Source organism: Sus scrofa, chromosome 3, assembly GCF_054392235.1.
Source record: "Sus scrofa isolate SSC_HxYL_T2T_F1_AM1 chromosome 3, Sscrofa_HxYL_maternal_Yorkshire_Landrace_v2.0, whole genome shotgun sequence".
Classification (NCBI taxonomy): Eukaryota; Metazoa; Chordata; class Mammalia; order Artiodactyla; family Suidae; genus Sus; species Sus scrofa.
The window spans coordinates 118,986,891-119,008,208 of NC_139385.1; the positions used below are offsets into that span (position 1 = coordinate 118,986,891).

A 21,318-nucleotide genomic window follows, 5' to 3' on the forward strand; every position below is an offset into this window, starting at 1 on the left:
GTTGTGGGATTTCCCACTGTGGCTCAGCAGTAACGAAACCGAGTATTCATGAAGGTGTGGGTTCAATCCCTGGCCTCGCTCAGTGGGTTAAGGATCCAGTATTGCTATGAGCTGTGATGTAGATGGCAGTTTTGGCTCAGATCTGGCATTGCTGTGGCTGTGGTGTAGGCCACAACTGTGGCTCTGATTCAACCCCTAGCCTGGGAACTTCCGTATGCTGCAGGTGAGGCCCTAAAAAGACAAAACATTTAAAAATCAAAAATTAAAGTTGTAGCACTTGTCCTAACATCTGATTTACTCTATTTCAATCTTTGTAAATTTTTTTTTCCTGTGGATGTTCATACTCTTCACCCAAAAATTGTATTGATAGATGCCACAAATGCTTTTCTTGTCTAAAAAGATCTATTCTTGTTTAAATAACATCTAGGGTTAGGAAATTTCTTTGGTTACTGTAATACACCACACTGTAATATTTAAAATAGTTATTTCCTTGTGTCTCAGAAAACACTGTCATAATCAGCATCAATAAGATTACTGGAAAATAAAAAAAAAAAAACAAACCCGTGGAGCAGAAACATACTCGGACTGCGTGGTGGAATGTATGTATATAATTAGCACTTTTGTCCAAACAAGCTGTGATGGTCTACCAATGGAAATGGAAGCTAGGTTGTCAAATTTTAGACACACACTCCCACGTGCAGTGTACGTGGATCACAAAATTCTTTTCTGCCTATCAACTGGTTTAGAACATCTGAGGTTTTTTTGTTTTTTTGTTTTTTTTTAGTGGCTGCACCTGTGGCATATGGACGTTCCCAAGCTAGGGGTCGAGCCACAGCCCCTGTAGAAGCAATGCCGAGTAGCGATGGTGTGAGCCACACAGGAAGTCCTAGAATGGCTGAGTCTTGATGAAAACTACCATGTTAACATCAGCCTAAGTGTCACAGAATGCTCTGAATTTTTATTTCGATTTGTTCAAAATCATTTGGACGTCTTCAGAGTTTGGAGTAAATGGAGTTTTGTTTCTTGCAATTCAGCTCATGCGCTTGAATCTTTTAGAAAGATACAGTAATTGAAAAGCAAGCTGACAAACAGGCAGGACCAGCTATATAATTGGTGGGACATTGTACAAAATGAAAACGCAAAACCCCTTGTTAAAAAAAAAAAAAAAAATGAAGAATTTCAGAGTTTCCGTCGTGGCTCAGTGGTTAACAAATCCGACTGGGAACCATGAGGTTGCGGGTTCAATCCCTGGCCTTGCTCAGTGGGTTAAGGATCTGGTGTTGCCGTGAGCTGTGGTGTAGGTTGCAGACATGGCTCAGATCCCGCGTTGCTGTGGCTCTGGCGTAGGCCAGCGGCTATGGCTCCAATTCGACCCCTAGCCTGGGAACCTCCATATGCCACGGGGGCGGCCCAAGAAATGGCAAAAAGACAAAAAATAAAAATAAAATAAAATAAAATAATTTCGACAGTAGGGCCATCAACCAAGTGTGGAGGCTCCTAAACACTGGATTCTGTGCGAGTGCACAAGTCACAAGCCCATGAAGCCAGTTCTGCAAAAAGGAAGACATCAAAATGTATCCTGCAAAGGAGGGTGGGTACAATGAGGACTTTACTGAAGTATGAGATTCCATTTGGAAATATTATAATTGTGCCCTGGATGACCTCAACCTGTGAGAAGAATATTTTGATGGAGCTCCTATTTTTATTTGGATAAATTTAGATTCTGTCCCAGAATAGGATGTAATTGAGAAGGCCTACAAACTTGAATCATCTAAATTTGGGGAGCCATTCAAAAGAATCATAAATAGAGACAACTTACTCAACAAACTGTACCATGAAAAATCGTTGTCAAAGAAAGGTACTCTGAATAGAGGACAAAGTCACCTGAGAAAATATTTGGACCAGATTATTTATACATTACGATATTTTTAAAAATCAGAACTGAGAGCAGCCTTTATTCAGCAGAATTGCTCTCAGCTTATCAGACACTTTGCCACCAATAAATAGTATTTTCTCAATTAAACATATTGTAGTCTATAGAAAAGTCAATTGAACCACTGCCAAATTCAAATTTATTAAACTCTAATTTCAAATTTATTAAACTAAAAATGCCAGAAAATTTTGTGGAAAAAGTTAAAATAATAAAACTATTGAAAACCATATTCTACAGAATAATATCATGACAGGTAAGCTAAAAAACTAACTAAAATACCTAAGAATACCTATCAAGAATAATTATGCTGTTTAAATATTTTTTAATGTTCATATCATCAACATTAAGAAAATTTTCAAATTTGCTTTAATGTACCAAAATAGATGTTCTTTTATTTCTTCAAAGGAATTTTCCATTTGAAAATAGTTCAAATGAAATGAATGAAAAAGAATGAAGTGATGCCATTTGCAGCAACAGGCATGGACCTTATCATACTAAGTAAACTAAGTCAGAGAGAAAAAGATAAATATCATATGATAGCACTTATATGTGAAATCTAAAATGTGGTACAAATGGACCTATCTACAAAACAGAAACAGAGTCACAGACATGGAAAACAGACTTGTGGTTGCCAAGGAGGAGGAGGGTGGAGAGGGAAGGGTTGGGAGTTTGGGATTAGCAGATGCAAAGCAGAATATATGAGATGGATAAACAAGAGGTCCATACTCTATAGCACAGGGAAATATATTCAACATCCTATGACAAACCATAATGGAAAAGACTATGAAAAAGATATATGTATAACTAAGTCACTTTGCTGTATGGCAGGAATAAACACAACATTGTAAATCAACTATAATTCAATAAAATTTTTTAAAAAGAAAATAGTTCCTGAGTAGAATCATTTTATAGATCTACCAATATCAGAAACCAACTTGGGAATTCCTGTTGTGGCTCAGTGGTAGCAAACCCAACTAGTATCCATGAGTACTCAGGTTCAATCCCTGGCCCCGCTCAGTGGCTTAAGGATCCAGCATTGCTGTGAGCTGTAGCATAGGCTGGCAGCTGTAGCTCCAAATTGACCCCTAGCCTGGGAACTTCCATATGCCCCAGGGGCAGCCCTAAAAAAAAAATTTTTTTTTAAGAAGCCAATTTGTTTACAGTAAGTAAAGCGTTCAGAAAAAGTTGTCATTCTAATTGTGTTTCTTTTATGCCTCTCTACTCTTCCAAAGTATCTTGAGTTGGATGTCATAGGATACGGTTACCCCTGTAATGATAATAGTGGCCACCATTTATTAAGTGCTTGGGGTGAGCCCAACACTTTACAGGCGTGAGCTCCTCTGACCCATAAAATAAGCCTACGAGAGGCAGCATTGGATGAACCAATTTAACTGCTGAGGAAAATGTGCCTTAAGGTGGTTTGGCCAATTCGTCTCCTCTGACTTCCAAACTAATGTGCTTTAACCCACCCATTAGGTGAATTCACCGTAGATTCTGATATTAAAAGGACATGTGCCCAGGGAAGTTTCCAGGAACAAACCAAGATCTCTGATAGAACAGTCCAAACCCTGCTGCCTCTAAATCGGACACATTTGTGGCACTGATCGCTGCTCATATGTCTCCTCTCTGGCACTGTTAATAAGGGTAGCAGAAAAGTCCATTCAGTCTCCAACATTTGTTAACCACCAACCATATCTGTGCAAGGCCCTGTGGAGGCACAAAGGGACATCAGATCTGACTCCTGCTCCCCACACCTTTCCCTGGAGGGAGGAGGCGAAGATGACATGTGCCATTTAAGTGCCCTGGGGGGAGGCGTCTTCATCTGCCTTCATCACTGCAAGGGCTCTCCTCTGGCAGAGCTTCATTCTTGGGCCTTCCAGGGCACTAAACTGGCTTCTACCCTCCCTCCTTCTCCTATGCTGAGGCAGCCATGGCTGTATATAACTCTGGAGAGAGACAGGGACAGAGAATACTGGGGGGTTGGGTGACCCGCAGGCTTGGATTTAACCCTTCCCAACTCTGAAGAGTATGAGGGCTTGTACCCTTGTCACAGATGAGAAAGTTTCTAGGGCAATCTCTACTATGTGTTAGTGCAGACACCTCCCCCACCCCTACATCCCAGTGTGGATATTGGGGAAAAGGTAAAAAGTGCTTATCAAGCTTTCTGGCAGAAAAAAACTCCTTATTTTATGAAAATTCTTCATGTTATCATTTCACTATCATCATGTGCAGTGAAGTTGTATCTTTATTTATAAAGAAAGAAAGGCAAATAAGTGTTTGGATAGGACACTCTCCTACACAGTTGGTGGGGATGTAAATTGGTATAGCCACTATGGAACACAGTATGGAGGGTCTCAGAAGACCCACTATAAAACTATTATAGGATCCAGCAATCCCACTCCTGGGCACACATCCAGACAAAACTACAATTCAAAAAGATACACATACCCGTATGTTCATATGTTCATAACAGCACTATTCATAATAGCCAAGACATGGAAACAACTTAAATGTCCAATGACAGTTGAATGGATTAAGAAGATGTGGTACGTATATACAATGGAATACTACTTAGCCACAAAAAGGAATGAAATAATGCCATTTACAGCGACATGGATGCCTCTAGAGTTTATCATACTAAGTGAAGTAAGTCAGAAAGAGAAGGACAAATACCATACAATATCACTTATGTGTGGAATCTAAAATGTGGCACAAATGAACTATTTACAAAACAGAAACAGACTCACAGACGTGGAGAATAGTCATGTGGCTGCCTAGGTGGAAGCGGGAGGGAGTGGGATGGACTAGGAGTTTATAGATAGTAGATACAAACTGTTAGAATGGCTAAGCAATGAAGTCCTACTGTATAGCATAGGGAACTATATGCATTCTCCTGGGATAGACCATGACGGAAAATGATATTTAAAAAACAATGTATATGTATGTATGACTGAGTCACTTTGCTGTACAGCAGAAATTGGCACAATTGATTTACATTTACAGTGTAAATCAATTATACTTTAATTTTATTTATTTATTTATTCTGTCTTTTTGCCTTTTCTAGGGCTGCTCCCGCAGCATATGGAAGGTTCCCAGGCTAGGGGTCTAATTGGAGCCGTAGCCACTGGCCTACACCAGAGCCACCACAACTCGGAATCTGAGCCACGTCTGCGGCCTACGCCACAGCTCACAGCAACGCCAGATCCTTAACCCAATGAGCAAGGCCAGGGATAGAACCCGCAACCTCTTGGTTCCTAGTCGGATTCGTTAACCACTGAGCCACGACGGGACCTCCTACTTTAATTTTTTAAATGTAAAAAAATTCCACTCTTTATTCTATTTCTGAGTAGCTGAGCACAGGAAGAAGGCATGGAATGGAATCCTTTGAATGAAGACTTCTTGGGTGTTCTCCAAAGGCCTTAGCTCAGTGTCAGACTTCCAGAAGGTTTCCAGTTATTACTAAACAAATACAATTGCTGATATTATCACTGATACCATCTCATCCTTGGTAGGCTCAGAAGGGATTTCTTTTATTAAAATCTGTCTCCAGAGCTTACTTCAAGGCAGTCCTTACCTAGGGCAGGATAGTACAAGATGGAGTTCCCCTATGGTGGCAGTAAAGAATATTTTATGAAATTCCCTTTAACAGCTATAAGGAAGAATCAGATCTCTTGCCTTTTTTATCCCCCCCCTTCTTCCAAACTAGCTCTTTCTGAAGATGTAAACACATTCCTTTTAATGGCCTAACACAGAAAAGGAAACAGCCTTATCTAGGGTTATCCAACCATTCACATATGCCTGCATTTGATGTGGTTAACTCATGGGGAGGATGAGAAACCTATGACCATCTCCCCTTTTGATGTTACCCCCTCCTCAGAGCCATAATAATAACTGTGAGTACAGTGGATGCTGGGATACACTGTCCAGATTCCCCTGCGGTCCAGAGGCTCACAGCTGAGTCTGTCCTCAGGCCTTGCCCTTGGCTGATGGGAGCCAGCCAGCCCAAAGTTACATGCCTCCCTAAGAGCAGCCCACATACAGTGACTGACTGATGCAGAGGCCTGGACAACTCGCAAGGGCCATCCCAGTGCCCTGCAGGATCATCTGACGCCTCCTGCGGCAATGGCTCACAGGCTAGGGGTTCCTAGTCGGATTCGTTAACCACTGAGCCACAATGGGAACTCCAGTAGTATCATTTTCATTAAAATAAAAACTATATTTTAAAGATGAATGGAGTATAACTATAAAGGGGTAGCATAAAGGCACTTCTTTGCGGCAGTAGAATAAATAAGGTCTGTAGTTTAGCTGCACTCACGTCCAGTGTCCTAGTTTTCATAACGGACTGTGGTTAGGTAAAACATTATCATTGGGGGAAGCTGGAAATGGCTATAGAGGAACTTACTGTACTTTTTTTTTTTTCTTTTTACAGCCACACCTGCAGCATGGGGAAGTTCCCAGGCTAGGGGTTGAATCGGAGCTGCAGCTGCCGGCCTATGCCACAGCCACACACAGCAATGTGGGATGCTCAACCTATTGAGTGAGGCCAGAGATCAAACCTGCATCCTCACAGAGACAATCCTGGGTCCCTAAACATGTTGAGCCACAGTGGGAACTCTTCACTGTACTATTTTTGCACCTTTTTTGAGTATAGAATTGTTTCTAAATATTGTTTAAATTTTTCTTAAAAACAAAAAAAAAGAATGAGACAAGAGATTCTGATGTCTTAAGAAAAACATTCCTCATTAGGGACTTTAAAAGATAGCTCCCCGAGTTCCCATCGTGGCTCAGGAGAAATGAATCTGACTAGTATCCATGAGGATGCACGTTCGATCCCTGGCCTTGCTCAGTGGGTTAAGGGTTTGGTGTTGCCATGAGCTGTGGTGAAGGTCGCAGACACAGCTTGGATCCTGCGTTGCTGAGGCTGTGGTGTAGGCCAGTGGCTATAGCTCCGATTCAACCCCTAGCCTGGAAACCTACATATGCCGCAGGTGCAGCCCTAAAAAGACAAAAAAAAAAAAAAATGCTCACAATAATTGCTAAGGAATAATATTAATCAGTTATCAATAAAAAAACAGAAATTTTTCAATGATTCACCGAGGGTTGAGTCAGCCCCCCAGGGAGCCACCCCCTGACTCAACCTTCCCCCACTCTGCACTCAGCTGGCTTTAGTCTCCCCTTGTTAGAATCCAAATCCCCGCTGGACCCCTAAATGAAGGGATTGTCCAACTAGGAATGTTGTCTCCCAAGGCTGTTGTCACAGAGAGTTCTCCTGGGGTCACCTCCCGGGGTGAACTGGTTTGTCCAACTGTAGTGGCACTTAGATTGTGGGACGAAGTACAGGACAGTAACTGGAGGAAGGAAGCTGAATGGGATGGAATGAGTATTGGTAGGAGAAATCCACAGCCTGGAGAGAGGGAAGGGCCTGTAAAGAGAGGGACATAAGATTCTGGCCCCATCCCACTCATTACCATCTCCTCTCGTCTCACCAGAAAAGTCTTTGAGTAGCGGGGAAGCTGTTACGCTCATGGAGCTATTTACATGTTTTCTAAAATTCTAATTTTTACTTAAAAATTCACATTTTATCTTTGGCAACAAGGACTGACCAATAGAGAGTCTCCTTGATAAGACAGGCTCTCTTTATGCATCGAGAAAACGTCTGCCAGACACCCAAGACTGAATAACCACAGTCTGCCTGTCTGTCGTCTGTTCCTTCAAGTAAAAATGGTGTTCCGTGGGGAAAAAAAAAAACAAAAAACAGCTAATTCAACGTGCAACTCATTTGTACAAGAGCTTTTCCTTGTGACAGCCATCCTACTCCTGCGTATTTAAGAAGTGCTTTTTGCATACTTCCTGTTTGGGCTCTCAGAAATTTTAAAATACATGCACTGAAAATTTAACAGTTTTTCTTGCCTAACCAAAGGCATTCTTAAGTGAAACTGTTTTGTTTGCTAGTACATAGTGACGAAGGATCCAATGTCCAGGAGGACAGTGTGGTATCACTGCCTTGACTCATGCTAAATCAGCTAGTGTCACTCACCTGTTGCTTTTGTACCATCAGTGCAAGTGTCAGCCAAGTAGGAAAGGGAAACAATGTCTCAGGAGGCCCCCCACAGGTTTCTGAGAGTTGCTACAGCACAGTGATGGAGTCAGGGAGGGGTCAGCATTTTACTAGAAACAAAGTAGGTACGCCATGCCTTTGGGGCTGAGACTTGTAAGAGGGATGGAAATTTTGAGTGAGACTCAAAGCAGGATAATAGGTCAGGCAGAGAGAACAGTATATGCAAAGGCTCAGAGGCATGGCAGGGGTGCTGGCACAGAGAACCTCGAAGACCTCAATGTTCTCACTGTAGGCAACTCAGTGGCCACCAAAGCCCTGACTCCTTCAGAGTTCACAATCCAAGAATGAAAATCCACCTATCAGCACTGAACACATGACTGGCATGGTTCTAAGCATTCACTGAATCTTTTGAACCAACTCTCTGGGGTTGATGCCATTCTTAGGATTTCCTTTTACAGAAGAGGAAATCAGATGGGAAAGGAAGAGGTTAAATAACTCCTAGCAGATTCCACAGCTAGTACGTGACACAGACAGAATCAAGCACAGAGGGCCTGAGTCTGCTAGGACACAAAGAGAGATACTATCTGCTTCCATTCTGGGAAATCCCAATTGGCTGACCCAGGTCACATGCCCATCAGGACCAGTGCTGTCAGGGGATCCACGCCCCCCCTCCACTAATCATGAAGAATGAAACAGTGGACACTGGACAGCAATGCGAAGGAATGATATACAACATGTCTTCCTAGCATAATGCTGGACAAAGGCGGACCCCAAAGAGCACATCCTATGGGAGTCCCTTTACATAAAGTTCAAAAGCAACCCAAACAATTCAGTGCTGTTATAAAGCCAGGGCTGTTCTTGCCCCTTTGGGGGAAGTTAGTGACTAGACTGAGGCAGGGCAGGATGTGGAGAGGAAGGCAACGCTCTGTCTCTCCATTGGTTCCATCCACTTCATAACAATACATCTTGCAACTTTTACAAGAATATTTTTCACTTTTAAGAACAGTTAAATTTTTACTGAGTCTTTAGTGTAAAGAAAAATAGAACTGGGGGTTAAAAAGATCCGGCAAAGAAGTTTTTATTTAGCCAGGGTGGCCAATGGACGTCTCAGGATGAATAAAGGATCACTGCAATAATAGTGACCATGCATGGATGAAGGGGCATTGTGTGTCAAATGGATTTAAGGAATGGCTGTTCAAATTTCCATCATTAGCATTATAAAACCAAAGGAAGGGTCCAGAACAGAGAAGTATCCTGTACAGGTGCCAGCTTTACCAATTAGACCAACTGCAAGGGGTACAGCTCCCCCCCCCCCCCGCCCAGTGCCAGCTTGGGGACCCGTGGGCCTTGGCCTCCAGAGGAGATGCAGAGGCCATGCTGCCCTGGAGCTGTGAGCTTGGCTGCATTTTCTAGGTTGTAGATGGGCTCCCAACCTTTGAAACCCATGCTCCCTTCTTTAATAGATGTAAATATCTCAGTTTCCTTTAATGTTATTTGAAATTGTAAAAATAATTAACTATAAGAATAAAAAGCAACGTCACAGGACAAAGCATAGCTTTGTTTTCCAGCTGCCTCTGCCGCCTCTTGAAGCACCAGCCCCACCCCCGCCGCCACATGTGCCCCCACCCCACCATCACCGCCTTGAGAAGCCTCGGTTTATAAATTATAAGCCTTTTCATTTCCTCCAAGGTTTTTGATGAGAGATGTGGGGATGTGGCCACCAGGTAGATGCTGTGATTGGCATTTACGAGCTCGTGGTCTGGCTTCCTGGAGGGATGAGAGACTGAGAAGCAGACGAACCCACTTTGTTTCTAATAAAACCCACAACTCCTCGCTTATTGAATAAGCAACATTTCATGGTAATAGCTAATATTCATTGGGTACTTTCCATGTACCACACACAGCGTGAAAGAGCTCCCCCTTCGTACCATCGCTCCATCCGTCCAGCAGCCCCAGGGCTCCGGGAAGCCTCCCCACCTCTGCTTTAACGCTGGTGAAACCCAGGCTCACCACGGTCACATGACCTGATCATGGTCTCACAACAAGGAAGACAAGGATTTGAAACACGATCCCAGTCAGGCCATGCAACGGGCATGCCCCAATGAGCAGGCCATGTAAAGTCTTTGGCAAACCCAGAATCTGAACCCTGTTCAACTCCAGAAGTTCCATGTGTGCGCCTCTAATTATTAGAGTAACTGATGATTACTTGAGCCCAAGTCCTGATCAGTGGATGAAAATGACACCAAGGAACCCCTCCCTAGCCAGAAGGCAATGACTCTGAGGGAAGAGGGGACCAGTTAGGTGACTCCTGGCCCCGTTTCATCCCAAGACCTCAAATATCTGGGGATGAACTGTGATGGGGACCCATATGGCGGGGCCTTTGAGCAGTGAAGCTGGGCTTGGACATTAAGGACCCATGTGAGTGAAAACCAATGGCTGCGGCAGCACTGGGCCCAGGCCCGGTGGGGGGAACCATCGCCTGTACCACCTCCGAGAAGCTGCTCTCATCCAGCAGGAGCTCACAGGCACACTATACAAAGCCATGGGCTTCTGCAAAAGTCCCATGTGATGGCAAGGCTGATGCACCAGCTCCTGGATGGTGCTTTGGCCAAAGTGACTTCAGAACACTGGGTCAGGATGCACTCAAGGGTCTGTCATCTCTGGACAATAATCTTCCTGCCTTCTGGTTCCTAGGACCTCAAACCCAGAAGGGAGGCTTCTAGAACAATGGAGGGATCCACTCCCAGGGCAGCCTTATCCACTGTCTCAAAAGGTTGCTCACCTTTCGTGACTCTCCACCCAAAAAGTCCATTCACACACCCTCCTGGCAAGAAGGCTGCTGTTTGCCTGGGTCAAGTGAGAACCCAAACACCAACACAATTTAGCCACATGCCAGCTTCTTGCCACACTTAGAATGAGATTTAAAGAAATGGACATGCTAAGAAACAATTGGGTCATTTTCTCACAGGTTTTCAGCTATCATAAATCACTGCCTAAAATGAGAAAATGTGACCTTTGAGCTCCTTGCTACTCAAAGAGCAATCTCTGGACCAACAGCCTGGGCTTCCCATGGACACTTGTTTGAAATGCAGGGTCTTAAGCCCCCTCCAAACTGCATATTTGGAATCCACATTTTTATAAGATCCTCAAGTGGTTTGGGTACACAATAAATTTTGAGAAGTGCTGCTCTAACTTACCCAGAGGCCAATTTTCCTGGTCAGAGTGTTTTGCCAGACTGCGGCCACACACATCGTCAGATGTCAAGAATGTACCCCCTCCAATGCGGCCACAGATTTCCACAATCATCCGCCTCCTGCACGGGCGCCGACCGTCTCCTATGCACCGTGGAAGGTGCCACCCACCTTCCGAGTTCCCTGTGTTCCTCTTGTCATCCCCACATCCCCTTGCCCACCCCATTCTACTCCTGATGCTATATTAGCCTTCTGAGCAGGCCCGGCCCCTCATAGTCAGACTCGCCTAACCCTCACTGCCTACTAAATGATGTCCAATCTCCCTGGCCTGAGATTTCCAGATCAATGTATCATTTCCTCTTCATCTCCCTGAACCCCCACTCCCATGCCCTGAATACCACCACCCCTCTTTGCAGATTTCTGCTCACACTTTTGCCTGCCATCAATACCCTCCAGCCACACTTCTGCTAACCTAAAGCCTGGTGTCCTTCACACTGGCCAAAATTCTTCCTCTGGGTGGCCTTTCCAGCACCACATAATCTTCTCTGAACCGTCCAGTCAGTTCCTTCTCACACCTGTCCCTTTCCACCTTCTATTTAGAGTTATTGGTACACATGCCTCTTGTCCTCTGCTCCCCCTGTGAACAATTTAAAGCAGGAAGGGGTGTTCCCATCGAGGCTCAGTGGTTAACAAACCTGACTAGGAACCACGAGGTTGAAGATTCGATCCCTGGCCTCGATCAAAGGTTAAAGATCCAGCATTGCCATGAGCTGTGGCCTAAGTCACAGACACGGCTCGGATCTGGCGCTGCTGTGACTGTAGTGTCAGCCAGTGGCTACAGCTCTGATTAGACCCCTAGCCTGGGGACATCCATATGCCTTGGATGCAGCCCTAGAAAAGACAAAAAAAAAAAAAAAAAAAAGACAAAAAATAAATAAAGCAGGAACCATGCCTTATTCATCTCTGCTGCTAACAAAGATGTTAACACACAGCTGAGGTGATCAGACAGTCAAACCCCAAGGATGAAACACATTAATTCTACCTCCTTCTGTTTTCCTAAACTGCTTATTTATAAGGATCTCAAATATGACTCTATTTAAGATATAGTTAACAAATGGCCGTTATGAATAATGTCAAATTTTCTTTAAATGGGGCTATCTTAGAAAATCTAGACTATGATCCTTAAACTCAATAAATGGGTGTTGACTAATGAGTGAATGAGAATATTTTCCCTCAGTAGAGTGATGTGTTAATCCTTAGGTCTCCAGTCTATGTAAACTAAACATTGAATTTTGAGATGAGACAAGCATATAGCTTAAGACTCACAGCCAATGAAAGCAGGAATTAGGAAGCTTCGGAGTTCCTGCTGTAGCACAACAGGGATCAGAGGTGTCTCTGCAGTGCTGAGATGCAGGTCCAATCGCTGGTCCAGCACAGCAGGTCGGCATAGTGGATCTGGCATTGCCACAGCTGCGACATGGTTCACACCGATGGCTCAAATCTGCTCCCTTGCCTGGGAACTCCACATACACCAGCGTGGCCAAAAAAGAAAAAGAAGAAGAAGACGTTTCTACTGCAAGGATCTATGCACCATCACTGTGAAATCGGGAGGCTGATTTCCCTGCGTGGCTGGTGGAATCTCATTGTCGCCGTGTGGTCACACACATTCCCATCAAATCTCAGAAGTGAATGTGCTGATTTAAGACTCCTTTTCCCAGACTGATGAAAGCTCTGCCAAAATCTAAGCTGCCACTGAAAACTAAGGCAATTTACAAGCAGTGGTGTGTACTTTTACTATGAAGGAGGAACACCTACCAGATTTACCTGCGAAGGGAGTGGAGACGGTGAAGATGCAGGAATAAAATTAGGAAGTTCTCTAATTTGGGCTACATTTGCCTTTGCAACTTAATAATGTTTTACCATAACCCTGTAGGAGAAACTTTTGTTTGAGGGCTCAGTGGGATAGAGTTGTCCCAAAGGAAGCTTCCGGATTTGCCTAAAGCAGAAAGAGCTGGGATTCAGCTCTCTTCCCTCCGCACTGGGCTGAGGCTGGTTTCTGAGATGGATCTCTGTCCCTGTCTTGTAAAGATTTCAAAGCATGGAGCTGCCTGATCAGCTTGAACACTCCTGTGGAAAACTCAGAAAGCCACCATCAGTGCACAAGAGTTAGCAGACAAAAATAACACATTTTCAAAGTCACTAAAGCCTTAATAAAATAATGAAGTGGAACGTACTGGCTTTATCTTTTTAAGAAAAAAAAAGACAATGCTTAAGATGCTAACTTCTCTTTTAAACAATGTTGCAAAACTTGAGTCTTATCTTAGCAGCAGATCTCTTGGGAAGAGCCAATAAACAAAACGCCTTCAATATTTTGTCATTGGAAATTCAGTTAGAAAAATAAAACTCAAACCGTTTTAGGGTATGGTCACTGCATAGACTCTGGTTTTGATTAGAAACACCAGCAGTTTCAAAGATCTGTTTCTAGAGGCCAAATGGATCCGGAGCTGGGGCTGGGTGCCCTCGCAGAGTTTGTTTTAAGGGGCTCGGAGGAGAGACCCTCAGTCCACGTCCTACCTGGAACCAGCCACCAGCAAATAGAGGTTCTGCTTAATTAGCAAGGAATTGTTTCCAATGAAACCTTAATGACATTCAAATCAGCTAAATTACCAGCTAGAGAAACAGCCACAACTCAATTACATTCCACTGGTTCCAATTAAATGGGAAGCCTTGGGTGCGGTAACCACCAACATTACAAGTGAGGAGACTTGGCCAAAAATGAACTCCTTCGGTTTTCCTTAGACCGTCAACAGTCTGGGCTAATAGAATTAGCTCACTGAATGTGTGCAGAAAAACGAAGTTCAGCAAGCCGCTTAAAAGCACTTAATGTTTTTCATGGAAGCGTTTGGCGCCAAAGGCTGTGCTAGGTACAGGTAAGACGTGATATGCGAGGCTCAGGAGGGAGACCACCGCAGAAGAAGAAAGCAATATCTCTTGCCTACAGCTTCCATTCCCAACACACTTAAGCATCACAGGCCTTCTGAAATCAAAGAGAAAAACTGTTAGACTGGCCAATCCCATTGAACCCTCTGGCTCTTCTGCCATTGCTGGTAGCTCTGGGTTACTGGGGTCAAAATAACTATGATGTCAATATTTATACAGCAGTTTTCAAAGATTCGTATATCCTCCAGTCTCTCAGAGAAGCAAGATCTTTAGGGAAAAGTTTAGAACCTTTGTAGTAAGTGCAATTTGGACATTTATGAGAAGGCTATCAGCAAACTATTCTAAAACCACCTAACTTGTAATTTTAGGGGCTCTGGGAAGTCTCTGATGCTCCCAAACCCATTCCCTTCTTGCTGGTACGTGTCCAAATGGTGCTATTATAGATTCATGGCTTTGCACTGAGATTCCTATTTAGATCCCCTGGAGGAGAGACACTTGACCGTGATTATCTGCAAAGGACTTAAGCTGGCCTGCTGTCATAGAAACTTAAAAAGTGAGGGAGGGTGTTCCCGCTGTGGTGCAGTGGGTTAAGAATCTGACTGCAGCAGCTCAGGTCACTGTGAAGACACAGGTTTGATCCCCAGCCCCATGTCATGGGTTAAAGGATGCAGCATAGATTACAAGTGTGGCTGGGATTCAATCCCTGGCCTGGGAACTTCCGTATGCTGCAGGCGCAGCCACAAAGAGATTTTAAAAAGTGAGATGGAGTTCCCTAGTTGTCTAGAGGGTTAAGGATCTGGCATTGTCACTGCTGCAGTTTGGGTTATTACTGTGGTGTGGGTTTGATCCTTGGCCTGGGAATTTCCACGTGCCATGGGTATGGCTGGAAAAAAAAAAAAAATGTGAGTGAGGTAAGTTGCTGACTCTGATCTTGCAGTTCAGCCTGTCTACCACCATCCTTCAGTAAAGTTCCTTCCTTCCCACTTTGAGGCCAAAGCTTTGAAATATCTTCTTTTATCACATTTTTAAAGATCACATCTCTCAAGTCCTTGGTTTGTATTAAGACATAAATGACTGATATAAATTTAGCATGTGATTTCAAGGGACTTTTGCATCTACCAAGATTCAAAGCCTGAACATGGAAAAACCCCAGCCAAAGGAGTTTCAGGAAGCAGCCAGTTACACACCAAAAATTGTCTTTTTCAGTCTACATACAAATTTTGCACAAGGTGGATTTTGGTAATTGGTCTCTAAAGAAGAGCCCCAGTGAACACCTGATAGTCTCAGTTTTATGGAGTTCCACAAAGCTGGCCTGTGATTTGGAAGAATTTATAACAATTTTTTTAAATTATTATTATTTATTATTTTTATAGAAATATTATAAAACTATTTATAAAACTATAAAATGATCATGATGATCACTGTACAACTGTAAATGTAATGAATTCATTGAGTAATATAAAAATTTTGTATTGGTAGAATTCACCAGTAAAACCATCAGGCCCATGGTTTGATTTAATCAGTAGAAACTGGGCTGTTATTTGTGGGAAGGTAATGATGATGGTGATGATGACGAATTCAATCTCTTTACTTGCTATAGGTCTATTCAAATTCTCTCTATTTGATAAATTCCTGCCTAGGAGGTTATCCATTTCATCAAAGTTATCTATTTATTAGTATATAGTTGTTCATAGCATTTCTTTGTAATTCTTTTCCTTTATGTAAAGGTGATAATAAGAACTGCTCAACCCCTGATTTTATTAATTTTGCTTTTCTCTTTTTTCCTTGGTTAGTCTACCTAAAAGTCTGTTCATTTTGTTGATCTTTTCAAAAAACCCACTTTTGGTTTTGTTGATGTTCTTTACTGTTTTCTATTTTCTATTTCATTAATTCCTACTCTAGTCTTTATCATTTTCTTCCTTCTGCTTGCTTTAAGTTTAGCTTGCTCCTGCCCCCGCCCCTGAGTGTGTTACAGTGTAAAGTTAATTATTTGAGATTTTTCCTTTTTTAATATAGCATTTATAGCTACGATTTTCCCTACAGGCACTGCTTTAGCTGCATCTCAAATTTTGCTATGTTGTGTTTGCATTTTTCATTCATCTCAAAGTATTCTCTAACTTCCCTGTGATTTCTTTTAACCCACTGGTTATTTAGGAGTATGCTGTTTAATTTCCATACATTTGTGAATTTACCAAGTTTCTTTCTCTTATTGATTTCTAAATTCATTCCATTATTGTTGTATGATTTCCATCCTTTTGAACTTACTGTTTTATGATCTAGCATGTGCTCTATTCTGGAGAATGTTCCATAGGCACTTGAGAAGAATGTATTCTGATACTGTCAGGTAGCGTGTTGTATAGATGTGTAATAAATCTAATAAGTTCATACTGTAGTTCAAGTTTTCTGTTTCCACATTGGTCTTCTGTCTGATTGTTCTGGCCCATGGTTTGATTTAATCAATGGAAGCTGGGGTAGTTAGTTTTATAAAATAATGTGACTAAACCACAGGGTGCCCAGGTATTTGGTCAAACATTATTCTGGGTGTGTCTGTGAGGGTGTTTCTGAATGAGATTAACATTTGAATTGGTAGAGAGTAAAGCAAATTGTTCTCCCTACCTGGGTGAACCTCATCCACTCAATGGAAGACTCGAAAGGAACAAAAAGTATGAAAAAAAAAAAGGGGAATTTCTTCCCCCTGATGATTTGAGCTCCAACATTGGTCTTTTCCTATCTTTGAACTCAAACTGGAATATTGGCTCTTCTTCGGTCTTGATCCTACCAATGTTTGGACTGGAACACACATATCCAGCTTTCCTGGTTCTCAGGCCTTCAGACTCAAAACTGCATCATCAGCCCTCCTGGATCCCCAGTTTGTGGACTAAAGATCTTGGGACTTCTCAAACTCCGTAATCACATAAGCTAATTCTTTCCAATACATCTCTTTCTTTAAATATAGATACACTATATTGGTTCTGTTTCTCTGGAGACTCTGGCCAATACAGAAGTGACATTCTCAACCACCAAGATGGCCTGGCCTTAGGGGTCCTGAGATACCATACATGAAATCTCGCTACCTTGCTGGAGGCCACAAGGGAAGAGGTCGTGACAGCAAAGAGAGAGAGAGAGATGCCCAAATATGATGGTGTGCCAGCTAAGCTTCTAGATGATTCTGGCTGTAGACAACATCTAATGGAAACCACATGTGAAATTAGCAGAAACTGCCTGAGTCCAGTCAACACACAGTATTATTAGAGACAACAACAGTTACATAGCCATAGACAACCAAGAAAAAAAAAAAATCCATCACAAATGACTATTATAATAGTTGTAACCATATTTGCCAACCCTTGTGCATCTCAGACTTCCCCTTTAGGAGAATTTTCCTTATCTATGGTGGCAAACTACTCTTTTTGTTTGCCTTAAAATGTCTTCATCTCACCATCATTCTTAAAGAATATTTTCACTGGGTACAGAATTCTAGGATGGCAATTGTTTTCTTTCAGTATATTATAGATACCATTTCACTGTTTTCTGGCTTCCACTGTTCCCACTGAAGTCAAGTGTCACTCATTAATAAGTAATCTTTTTTCTCTAGCTTCTTTAAGACACTCCATGTGTTTTTTTATTTTCTTTAGTTCTGTTGATGTTTGGTATGAATTATTATTGCTGCTTTCTCTTGCTTCATCTGTTTATTCATCTTATATTAGTTACTATTAATATTTATTTATTGAACTTACTTAGGATTTATTTGGCTTCTTGACTCTTCTACTCTCTTTTTAGGACTTTCTCGTATCTATTAAACCTTCTTGCCTTATTCTATCTAGTAAGGAAAACAGTGTGGTATTGGTACAGAAATAAATAAATAGACCAATGGAAGAGAACAGAAAGTCAGAAATAAACTTGCAATTATATGGACAGTTGAAATATAATTTAAGTGATAGAGCAGAGCAGTGAGGAAAGGATGAATTTCCCAATAAATAGTACCAGGGAAAATGGGTATCTGCATTGGAAAAAAAATTAATTTGGAGACATATCACACACAAAAACAAATTACAGAGTCCTAAAAAACTTTTAGAAGATAATAAAGAATATCTTCTCATTGTGTTAAATTAGGAAACATAAAATTTATCTCATTTGATGTGATGCTAATTTTTTTTTCACTTGGACAATATCTGGTATCTAGAAGATGGCTTCATTATAAAGGTTTCTTAATTTAAACAAAGATTTTAAAAACTATTACTAAGCAACTGTGTGTCCTATGCCTATGATTTCAAGAAATACAAATAGAGGGGACATTTGTTTTGTTTTGTTTTGTTTTTTGTCTTTTTGCTATTTCTTGGGCCGCTCCCACGGCATATGGAGGTTCCCAGGCTAGGGGTCGAATGGGAGCTGTAGCCACCGGCCTACGCTAGAGCCACAGCAACGTGGGATCCGAGCCTCGTCTGCAACCTACACCACAGCTCACAGCAACGCTGGATCGTTAACCCACTGAGCAAGGGCAGGGACCGAACCCGCAACCTCATGGTTCTTAGTCGGATTCGTTAACCACTGCGCCACAATGGGAACTCCAACATTTGTTATTTTTCTGTCCAGCACTTATCCCCCTTCATCTGGTAACAGATATCTGAACACTTGTGGGGAAGCTCGCACCTCAGACCCTATATTTCGGTGGAATCAACTCCACCCTCACTTCTGGGACGGGGAACCTGAACATCATTTCCTTCTGGCCCACAGTTACAACTTCAGAGGTGGGAACCGTGACCTAGGTCAAGTTAATCAGACATGTATTTTTAAAATTTTAACAAACTCTTATGTAGTGTTTACAATGTGCTTTTCACTGTTCTAGACACTTGACAAGTATTAACACATTTCATACGTGTCATCCTATGGAAAAGGGTGGGCTATCATCAACCACTGGACTGATAAGGAGGCTATGGTACAAACAGGGTAACTAATTCCCCTAGTCAGACGGCTGGTAAGAAATGAACCTGGGCAATCTAGGGGGCGAGTCCATGCTCTCAACCCCTATACAACACACCTGCTAGGCTGTGGGACTGAAACCTTAGTGTAGATAATGCAGATGGCAGCCATCTCACTGCCACGTGGTTAAAGACTATCTGAGAATGGAGTCAGCATAAAGGAAGGAGGAGGAGAGGGTCTAGGTCCTGATGACCTCACCGCGTCCCTGGTTCCCATACGCATGAACGGCCCCCCCGTGACATCACAGTTTCATGAACCTTCCCCACCAACCATATGGATTCACAGATAAACTCTTCCTTCCCCTAAACAATCTCAACAGGGTTTTTTGCAACTTGCAACCCAAAGTCTTATTCCTAATAGAATTAGTAAAGGACTTCAGTTATTTTGAAATTATTCTGATTGAATAAACCATAGGAAGGGTCTCGGTGGTGAGGGATCAGCCCCAGGACCCTCAGCAGCTGGGGGAACAAATGACTTAGTCACAAAGGGTGATCTGGATGGTGCACCACTTGCCGCATTGCAGCCCTTAGTCCGTCAGTTCTTAGTCATTATCGTCCTTATTTTACAACCTGGATTCGAGTCTGAGGCTTTCTAGCTCCAAAGTCCTGTCATTTCCACTGCACATCCCTGTTAGCACCATTGTCGGGCTGGCGATCCGTTCTGGGAAAGCTAAGACCCGGCCGCTGTGTCCAGCTTCTACAGCAAATACGCTCCCATCACACTCGCAGCTAGAGTTTACCGCCAGAAGATATATTCTATCAAGTAAAAAGATGCAGCTACTGCTGGTGAATATTACTACCTCCCACATTTCGTAGGGAGCCTATTAAGAAAGGGTTCGTGCTGGATAGACACTTACAGACAAAGGGATGAGGGCAACAACATTTTTGGGAACCTTTCTCGCTATACCAAGCACAGCTAAACAGAAAATGGTACTATACTTTGCCCACTAGATCAGACAGAATTTACGGAGAACTTATTAGTTAAGGTTGAAAGGAAATTGGCAGGAAACATATATGGCCTGAGGCACCTGTGATCGCGAGCAGAACTGAATGTCCTTCCAATTAGCATGCTTATGCTACAGAAGGACCCTTTCCCCACTCTTCCCCAACCCCACCCCGACAGGTCTTCTACCGCCCTCTCTCTTCTGCCCTCCCCCATGCATACCTAGAATCTGGCCTCTTGCTTGGTGCCATGAGAGATGTCTATGGCATCTGGTATGTTTGCTCAGTCTGTCTTCCTGGGATCTGCTCCTCCTTTCACTCCAGCCAGCGAGGGGTGGGCTGCCTGTCCAGAGCTGTGCCCTGGACTGTGCCTTCTCTGGAATGTTTTGGCCTAGGACCAGAGAAAGAGAGGCAGCTCTTCTTGAAGAGCAAAGAGCCAGGTGCGAAGCCAGGTCTCTTGGTGATGATGTTTTCTGCTACGAGAAAGGAAGAGGAGAAATAGAGTGTGGGTGGTACACCATTCCCCAGATCCAGGGGTCCCCAGACCAACCACAAATGGGCCCCCTTGGAGAGTGTTTCTGGTGGTCTACATCTGCCCCTTTGGCCACACTTGCCGAGGCTGGATTTCTGTCCTCAGAGCCCCAGTACATCACAGACTCATAAAAACAGGTGGACTTTTGAGAGGATATCTGACACTGCCTTCTGTATCCAGACAAGAGGATCCTTAAAACAACAAAGGTGGCTACCACACTTAAGACACTCCAAGGAAAGAAACCCCACTTTTTCTTTCATAGCCTTTATTCATTATTTAAACTCAAAATTACATATTTCCTTATTTGTCTCTTATCCACTCTGTCTTTCAAGCTTCCTCTCTAGAATGGAACCCTGATTCTCTGTAACCTGAGGTCACCAGGGAGGTCCAGGAAGCACCACTGAAACCTGACAGGCCCTCGTTTGTGTGGATCACAGAGGATGAATCTGTCACTCGGTTTCCATCCGCAGAACTCTCAGGGTCTTCCTTAGAGGGTGCTCTTTTTTTTTATTTTATTTTTTATTTATTTATTTATTTATTTTTTGTCTTTTTGTCCTTTCAGGGCTGCACCTGTGGCATATGGAAGTTCCCAAACTAGGGGTCCAATTAGAGCTGTAGCCATCGGCCTATACCAGAGCCACAGCATCGTGGGATCTGAGCCGCATCTGTGACCTACACCACAGCTCATGGCAAAGCAGGATCCTTAACTCACTGAGCAGGGCCAGGGATCGAACACTCAACCT

The 21,318-nt window shown here is 42.9% G+C and overlaps 1 protein-coding gene across 30 annotated transcripts in view; it reads right to left on the reverse strand.

Annotated features, from left to right (window-relative positions):
* LTBP1 (latent transforming growth factor beta binding protein 1) overlaps positions 1-21,318 on the reverse strand; it is a 523,079-nt gene that overhangs the window by 476,914 nt on the left and 24,847 nt on the right. For 19 of the 30 annotated variants that reach the window (XM_085019630.1, XM_085019619.1, XM_085019618.1 and 16 more), the window contains one exon: positions 20,267-20,519. In XM_085019630.1, coding sequence (XP_084875756.1) covers positions 20,267-20,295 — 29 coding nt within the window. In that variant the 5' untranslated portion in view covers positions 20,296-20,519. The remainder of the gene's footprint in view (positions 1-20,266; positions 20,520-21,318) is intronic. The other 11 variants (XM_085019627.1, XM_085019610.1, XM_085019633.1 and 8 more) reach the window with 1 other exon arrangement.